The following is a 10,000-nucleotide window of genomic DNA, read 5'->3' as shown; positions in this document are numbered from 1 at the left end:
TTTAATGTTATAATAAAATAGAATTAGGATAATAAGGTTTTATATTTATGTATCACCTTATATTTGAATAATTTCTTAAATGTTACTCTTAAAATGTTGTGTTGTTAAAAGTTGTCACAGTTATTCCATAGTTTTACCCCTTTAACAGATATACATCGACATTTTATATGTGTCCTTGCCTTTGCGATATTGAAGACACAAGTTCTCCTCAGTCTACACCGGCTCTCTATAGTCTGGAACAACTCCTGAATGCAACTTGGAAGTGAGTGTGCTTTGTACATTATTATTATTATTATTGCAGTGCTAAGATCAACAAGATCTTCCAATTTTAAGGTATTTGATTGAATAAAGAGTGTGTTTAAACAAGAACACAGAACAAGTGTTTTATACCTGGACATGGTAGTAGTATTACTATAGTATTACTATAGTGTAGTATAGGGGTGGAACGGTTCACAAAAATCACGGTTCGGTTCATAAAGGTTTTTGGGTTCGGTTTTCGGTTTGGTATGGTTCAACGGGGAGAAGACATTTCTAATTCAAATTAAATCAATTAAATCAAATAAAGTGTTGCCGTCAGTGCACTGGCTTAATTACGGAACACATGCTTTTCTATGAGCAATTATTTGTTAATTCTAGGTGGCTCTCATAAGGGTGAATCATTTCTAACTCCAGTGTAATGAAAGAGTTGTGGGCAGTCATCCCTCTGTGTAGACCTAGTATTGAATTGAATTTAATTGAAAACCTTTATTTATCCCAGAGGGGAGATTCAGATGTCCATCACAGCATAACAGCAATTTAAAAACAGTTAATAGAAACGGTTAATACATAAATTACACTTATTTAGTATGTGTTCAAAAAGATGGACAAATACATAGGGCTAAAAAGAAGAGCTAAAATAGGGCTAAAATAGAGCTAAAAGTGGTGAATGGAAGAAAAGAAAAAGAAATAAGTCCAATCATGATGTTAAATAATTAAATTAATTGGTTACAGTCCACAACCCAGCTCCTCCAGTCCACGGCAGTTGGCCCGTCCTGGCCCTGCCTGGTTGTGGAGCCTGATTGCCACCGGCACAAAGGACTGCCCGAAGCGCTTTGTGGTATGTCGGGGGGGTATAAGTCTGTGGCTAAACGTGGACCGCATTGCGGTCAGCTCATCATGGAGGGGGTGGCAGCTAGGGGTTCTCAAGGATAGCATACAGCTTCCTCCTCGTCCTCCCTGCTGCCACCACCTCCAGACTGTCCAGGTCTGCTCCCACCACAGAGCTAGCTTTTTTGACCAGTTTGTTTATTTTGTCTGTGTTGGTGTTGCCCCCCCCCCCCCCCCCCCCCCCCAGCATACCACAGCGAAGAAGAGGGCACCCGCCACCACAGACTGGTAGAACATCTGCAGCAGTTTGCTGCAGACATTAAAAGACCTGAGCCCTCTCAGGAAGAACAGTCTGCTCTGTCCCTTCCTGTAGGGCCTCAGTGTTGTCCGTCCAGTCCAGTTTATTGTTCATGAGAACACCCAGGAATTTGTAGTTCTCCACCATTTCCACCTCCACCCCCTGGATGATGATGGGAGTTGGGGGCTTCCTCTTGCTCCGCCAATGGTCCACCACCATCTCCTTCGTCTTGCTGATGTTGAGCTGTAGGTGGTTTTCGTTGCTCCACTCTGAGTAGTGTAGACTATAGTGTAGACCTAGTAGTGTAGCCTATAGTGGACGTGTTGGATAACTCTTTGACACTTCTGCCTCATGTCTGTTCCAAGTTTGGAAATGACCTTGTTGCTGAAGTGACTATAAGAGGAAATATTAATGTTGTGGCTCGATGTTATGTACTGAAATAAAATACCTGCAACTGCATTGGGCTGGACAGGTGCAGACAGGTATATGGTAGCATTTATACCTCATATATACAAGTGTATTGTAGTATTTATACCCCATATATACAGGTAGTATTGTAGTATGTGTACCTCATGTAGACAGGTAGTATTGTAGTATTTATACCTCATGTAGACAGGTAGTATTGTAGTATTTATACCTCATGTAGACAGGCAGTATTGTAGTATTTATACCGCATGTAGACAGGTAGTATTGTAGTATGTGTACCTCATGTAAACAGGTAGTATTGTAGTATTTATACCTCATATAGACAGGTATATGGTAGTATTTATACCTCATATAGACAGGTAGTATTGTAGTATTTATACCCCATATATACAGGTAGTATTGTAGTATGTGTACCTCATGTAGACAGGCAGTATTGTAGTATTTATACCTCATGTAGACAGGTAGTATTGTAGTATGTGTACCTCATGTAAACAGGTAGTATTGTAGTATGTATACCTCATGTAAACAGGTAGTATTGTAGTATGTATACCTCATATATACAGGTAGTATTGTAGTATTTATACCTCATGTAAACAGGTAGTATTGTAGTATTTATACCTCATATAGACAGGTATATGGTAGTATTTATACCTCATATATACAGGTAGTATTGTAGTATTTATACCTCATGTAAACAGGTAGTATTGTAGTATTTATACCTCATATAGACAGGTATATGGTAGTATTTATACCTCATATAGACAGGTAGTATTGTAGTATTTATACCTCATATATACAGGTAGTATTGTAGTATTTATACCTCATGTAGACAGGTAGTATTGTAGTATGTATACCTCATGTAGACAGGTAGTATTGTAGTATTTATACAGGTAGTATTGTAGTATTTATACCTCATGTAAACAGGTAGTATTGTAGTATTTATACCTCATGTAAACAGGTATATTGTAGTATTTATACCTCATGTAGACAGGTAGTATTGTAGTATTTATACCTCATGTAGACAGGTAGTATTGTAGTATTTATACCTCATGTAAACAGGTAGTATTGTAGTATTTATACATCATGTAGACAGGTAGTATTGTAGCATGTGTACCTCATGTAGACAGGTAGTATTGTAGTATTTATACCTCATGTAGACAGGTAGTATTGTAGTATTTATATGTCATGTAGACAGGTAGTATTGTAGTATTTATACCTCATGTAGACAGGTAGTATTGTAGTATTTATACGTCATGTAGACAGGTAGTATTGTAGTATTTATACCTCATGTAGACAGGTAGTTTTGTAGTATTTATACCTCATGTAGACAGGTAGTATTGTAGTATTTATACCTCATGTAAACAGGTAGTATTGTAGTATTTATACCGCATGTAGACAGGTAGTATTGTAGTATTTATACCTCATATAGACAGGTAGTATTGTAGTATGTATACCTCATGTAAACAGGTATATTGTAGTATTTATACCTCATGTAGACAGGTAGTATTGTAGTATGTATATCTCATGTAGACAGGTAGTATTGTAGTATTTATACCTCATGTAAACAGGTAGTATTGTAGTATTTATACCTCATGTAAACAGGTATATTGTAGTATTTATACCTCATGTAGACAGGTAGTATTGTAGTATTTATACCTCATGTAGACAGGTAGTATTGTAGTATTTATACCTCATGTAAACAGGTAGTATTGTAGTATTTATACCTCATGTAGACAGGTAGTATTGTAGTATGTGTACCTCATGTAGACAGGTAGTATTGTAGTATTTATACCTCATGTAGACAGGTAGTATTGTAGTATTTATATGTCATGTAGACAGGTAGTATTGTAGTATTTATACCTCATGTAGACAGGTAGTATTGTAGTATTTATACGTCATGTAGACAGGTAGTATTGTAGTATTTATACCTCATGTAGACAGGTAGTTTTGTAGTATTTATACCTCATGTAGACAGGTAGTATTGTAGTATTTATACCTCATGTAAACAGGTAGTATTGTAGTATTTATACCGCATGTAGACTGGTAGTATTGTAGTATTTATACCTCATATAGACAGGTAGTATTGTAGTATGTATACCTCATGTAAACAGGTATATTGTAGTATTTATACCTCATGTAGACAGGTAGTATTGTAGTATGTATATCTCATGTAGACAGGTAGTATTGTAGTATTTATACCTCATGTAAACAGGTAGTATTGTAGTATTTATACCTCATGTAAACAGGTATATTGTAGTATTTATACCTCATGTAGACAGGTAGTATTGTAGTATTTATACCTCATGTAGACAGGTAGTATTGTAGTATTTATACCTCATGTAAACAGGTAGTATTGTAGTATTTATACCTCATGTAGACAGGTAGTATTGTAGTATGTGTACCTCATGTAGACAGGTAGTATTGTAGTATTTATACCTCATGTAGACAGGTAGTATTGTAGTATTTATATGTCATGTAGACAGGTAGTATTGTAGTATTTATACCTCATGTAGACAGGTAGTATTGTAGTATTTATACGTCATGTAGACAGGTAGTATTGTAGTATTTATACCTCATGTAGACAGGTAGTTTTGTAGTATTTATACCTCATGTAGACAGGTAGTATTGTAGTATTTATACCTCATGTAAACAGGTAGTATTGTAGTATTTATACCGCATGTAGACAGGTAGTATTGTAGTATTTATACCTCATATAGACAGGTAGTATTGTAGTATGTATACCTCATGTAAACAGGTATATTGTAGTATTTATACCTCATGTAGACAGGTAGTATTGTAGTATGTATATCTCATGTAGACAGGTAGTATTGTAGTATTTATACCTCATGTAAACAGGTAGTATTGTAGTATTTATACCTCATGTAAACAGGTATATTGTAGTATTTATACCTCATGTAGACAGGTAGTATTGTAGTATTTATACCTCATGTAGACAGGTAGTATTGTAGTATTTATACCTCATGTAAACAGGTAGTATTGTAGTATTTATACCTCATGTAGACAGGTAGTATTGTAGTATGTGTACCTCATGTAGACAGGTAGTATTGTAGTATTTATACCTCATGTAGACAGGTAGTATTGTAGTATTTATATGTCATGTAGATAGGTAGTATTGTAGTATTTATACCTCATGTAGACAGGTAGTATTGTAGTATTTATACGTCATGTAGACAGGTAGTATTGTAGTATTTATACCTCATGTAGACAGGTAGTTTTGTAGTATTTATACCTCATGTAGACAGGTAGTATTGTAGTATTTATACCTCATGTAAACAGGTAGTATTGTAGTATTTATACCGCATGTAGACAGGTAGTATTGTAGTATTTATACCTCATATAGACAGGTAGTATTGTAGTATGTATACCTCATGTAAACATGTATATTGTAGTATTTATACCTCATGTAGACAGGTAGTATTGTAGTATTTATACCTCATGTAAACAGGTAGTATTGTAGTATTTATACCTCATGTAAACAGGTATATTGTAGTATTTATACCTCATGTAGACAGGTAGTATTGTAGTATTTATACCTCATGTAGACAGGTAGTATTGTAGTATTTATACCTCATGTAAACAGGTAGTATTGTAGTATTTATACCTCATGTAGACAGGTAGTATTGTAGTATGTGTACCTCATGTAGACAGGTAGTATTGTAGTATTTATACCTCATGTAGACAGGTAGTATTGTAGTATTTATATGTCATGTAGACAAGTAGTATTGTAGTATTTATACCTCATGTAGACAGGTAGTATTGTAGTATTTATACGTCATGTAGACAGGTAGTATTGTAGTATTTATACATCATGTAGACAGGTAGTTTTGTAGTATTTATACCTCATGTAGACAGGTAGTATTGTAGTATTTATACCTCATGTAAACAGGTAGTATTGTAATATTTATACCTCATGTAGACAGGTAGTATTGTAGTATTTATACCTCATGTAGACAGGTAGTATTGTAGTATTTATACCTCATGTAGACAGGTAGTATTGTAGTATTTATACCTCATGTAGACAGGTAGTATTGTAGTATTTATACCTCATGTAGACAGGTAGTATTGTAGTATGTGTACCTCATGTAGACAGGTAGTATTGTAGTATTTATACCTCATGTAGACAGGTAGTATTGTAGTATTTATACCTCATGTAGACAGGTAGTATTGTAGTATTTATACCTCATGTAAACAGGTAGTATTGTAGTATTTATACCTCATGTAAACAGGTAGTATTGTAGTATTTATACCTCATGTAAACAGGTAGTATTGTAGTATGTGTACCTCATGTAGACAGGTAGTATTGTAGTATTTATACCTCATGTAAACAGGTAGTATTGTAGTATTTATACCTCATGTAAACAGGTATATTGTAGTATTTATACCTCATGTAGACGGGTAGTATTGTAGTATTTATACCTCATGTAAACAGGTATATTGTAGTATTTATACCTCATGTAGACAGGTAGTATTGTAGTATTCATACCTCATGTAGACAGGTAGTATTGTAGTATTTATACCTCATGTAAACAGGTAGTATTGTAGTATTTATACCTCATGTAGACAGGTAGTATTGTAGTATTTATACGTCATGTAGACAGGTAGTATTGTAGTATTTATACCTCATGTAGACAGGTAGTTTTGTAGTATTTATACCTCATGTAGACAGGTAGTATTGTAGTATTTATACCTCATGTAGACAGGTAGTATTGTAGTATGTGTACCTCATGTAGACAGGTAGTATTGTAGTATGTGTACCTCATGTAAACAGGTAGTATTGTAGTATTTATACCTCATGTAAACAGGTAGTATTGTAGTATTTATACCTCATGTAGACAGGTAGTATTGTAGTATTTATACCTCATGTAGACAGGTAGTATTGTAGTATTTATACCTCATGTAAACAGGTATATTGTAGTATTTATACCACATGTAAACAGGTATATTGTAGTATTTATACCTCATGTAAACAGGTATATTGTAGTATTTATACCTCATGTAAACAGGTAGTATTGTAGTATTTATACCTCATGTAGACAGGTAGTATTGTAGTATTTATACCTCATGTAGACAGGTAGTATTGTAGTATTTATACCTCATGTAGACAGGTAGTATTGTAGTATGTGTACCTCATGTAGACAGGTAGTATTGTAGTATTTATACCTCATGTAGACAGGTAGTATTGTAGTATTTATACCTCATGTAGACAGGTAGTATTGTAGTATTTATACCTCATGTAAACAGGTAGTATTGTAGTATTTATACCTCATGTAAACAGGTAGTATTGTAGTATTTATACCTCATGTAAACAGGTAGTATTGTAGTATGTGTACCTCATGTAGACAGGTAGTATTGTAGTATTTATACCTCATGTAAACAGGTAGTATTGTAGTATTTATACCTCATGTAAACAGGTATATTGTAGTATTTATACCTCATGTAGACGGGTAGTATTGTAGTATTTATACCTCATGTAAACAGGTATATTGTAGTATTTATACCTCATGTAGACAGGTAGTATTGTAGTATTCATACCTCATGTAGACAGGTAGTATTGTAGTATTTATACCTCATGTAAACAGGTAGTATTGTAGTATTTATACCTCATGTAGACAGGTAGTATTGTAGTATTTATACGTCATGTAGACAGGTAGTATTGTAGTATTTATACCTCATGTAGACAGGTAGTTTTGTAGTATTTATACCTCATGTAGACAGGTAGTATTGTAGTATTTATACCTCATGTAGACAGGTAGTATTGTAGTATGTGTACCTCATGTAGACAGGTAGTATTGTAGTATGTGTACCTCATGTAAACAGGTAGTATTGTAGTATTTATACCTCATGTAAACAGGTAGTATTGTAGTATTTATACCTCATGTAGACAGGTAGTATTGTAGTATTTATACCTCATGTAGACAGGTAGTATTGTAGTATTTATACCTCATGTAAACAGGTATATTGTAGTATTTATACCACATGTAAACAGGTATATTGTAGTATTTATACCTCATGTAAACAGGTATATTGTAGTATTTATACCTCATGTAAACAGGTATATTGTAGTATTTATACCTCATGTAAACAGGTATATTGTAGTATTTATACGTCATGTAGACAGGTAGTATTGTAGTATTTATACGTCATGTAGACAGGTAGTATTGTAGTATTTATACCTCATGTAGACAGGTAGTTTTGTAGTATTTATACCTCATGTAGACAGGTAGCATTGTAGTATTTATACCTCATGTAGACAGGTAGTATTGTAGTATGTGTACCTCATGTAGACAGGTAGTATTGTAGTATGTGTACCTCATGTAAACAGGTAGTATTGTAGTATTTATACCTCATGTAAACAGGTAGTATTGTAGTATTTATACCTCATGTAGACAGGTAGTATTGTAGTATTTATACCTCATGTAGACAGGTAGTATTGTAGTATTTATACCACATGTAAACAGGTATATTGTAGTATTTATACCACATGTAAACGGGTATAGTGTAGTATTTATACCTCATGTAAACAGGTATATTGTAGTATTTATACCTCGTGTAAACAGGTATATTGTAGTATTTATACCTCATGTAAACAGGTATATTGTAGTATTTATACCTCATGTAAACAGGTAGTATTGTAGTATTTATACCTCATGTAGACAGGTAGTATTGTAGTATGTGTACCTCATGTAGACAGGTAGTATTGTAGTATTTATACCTCATGTAAACAGGTATATTGGACGTGGTACGGGGCCACTTTCTCCTCTCCTTTGATCTCCACGCTGATTTGGAGACGGATGGCTCCCGATACTGCAGACTTATCAGTTCTCTTCTCTGAAAAAATAAAATAAAACACACAAACACACACGGTTATTACTTCCGTCTCTGTTGGTGATGTGTTGTGCAGCATCATGTTGAAGCAGCAGTAATACTGACCTGTAAACACTGTGGGTTGCAGTTGAGTAACTTATTATGGTGTGTAAATGTCTCCAAACCTCTCTTGGCAGCAGCGGAGGTGTGTGAGCAGCAATAGTGACCCCTACTAGATTAGATACCATTCAAATGTGTCGTTATAATACAGTGCAACAAAAATAAGTTGGCATCTAACCCGAGTGCAAGGTACAGTAAAGTGCAACATACAGTGTGATTAAATGGAATATATATATTACGAAGCTACTGAGTAATATGCTAATCTGATGTGTGTATACACTAATAAGAGTAGGTATGAGATATACACAGATGTGTATATATATATATATATATATATATATATATATATATATATATATATATTTATTACATGGCGTTTTCACATTCGCCGAAATGCTTGCTTGTGATTGGTCAATAGCCCCCCGACTGCGGTCATTATTTTTCAATAATGACAGCAGATTTTTCAATAATGACCGCAGAGCGCAGCTGTTCGCAATCAAGCCCACTGACACACTGTTTCAGTGCAATTAGACACTGCCGTGCCGGCGATGACAGGGGGCGGAGCGACGAGCGGAACAGAACACAGCGGAGCCAGAACACAGAGGCTGCCCGCGATAATAATAATCACTTTATTTGGGCTGACAGAGCCACAGAACAACTGCGATTTGTCAAATGAATTAGGTATATTGTTAGTAAGTTAGCCATGTAATAAGCGGGATAATGTATAGCCTACTCGGTCATTGTCGCAAAATAATTGACCTTCACTACGTTTAAAACACCTCGCGCGGCGCCTCGGTATTTTAAACTCCGTGTCGGTCAATTATTTTGCGACAATGACCTCGTAGCCATACATTATCCCTTACATATATATATATATATATATATATATATATATATATATATATATATATATATATATATATATATATATATATATAGTGTGTATATATATATATAGTGTGTATATAAGCAGGAATAATATATAGACAGGAATATAAACAGGGATATATTAATAGATACATATATCATTTCATGGAGCTGTAATTAACGCAACACAAGGATTCAATGTTCCAGATTACTTAATTGATGTGTGCAAAACTGTTTTGAGTCTTTGGATGTGAGTGAGATTATGTGTTAAGTAAACCGGCATTGATTTTTGGTGGACTGCCCCTTAAATGTGGTGAAATGAGCTTGAAATGACTCTGCAAGCTGAAGTCACTGGCTGAGCCTGACGTTCTGTGCAGT

The 10,000-nt window shown here is 34.5% G+C and overlaps 1 protein-coding gene across 1 annotated transcript in view; it reads right to left on the bottom strand.

Moving 5' to 3' along the window:
• The window catches only part of unc13bb (unc-13 homolog Bb (C. elegans)), a gene marked incomplete at both ends in the record, with an annotated part of 291,089 nt that overhangs the window by 66,467 nt on the left and 214,622 nt on the right, over nucleotides 1–10,000 (bottom strand). Inside the window, 1 exon segment of the mRNA XM_084325041.1 lies at nucleotides 8,544–8,659. Within this exon segment, the coding sequence (XP_084181167.1) occupies nucleotides 8,544–8,659 (116 nt within the window).

Source organism: Notolepis coatsorum (assembly GCF_963971535.1).
Source record: "Notolepis coatsorum genome assembly, chromosome: 11".
NCBI classification, from domain to species: domain Eukaryota; kingdom Metazoa; phylum Chordata; class Actinopteri; order Aulopiformes; family Paralepididae; genus Notolepis; species Notolepis coatsorum.
Note: the sequence above shows the minus strand (reverse complement) of the source record. Positions and strands in the feature narration are given on the sequence as shown.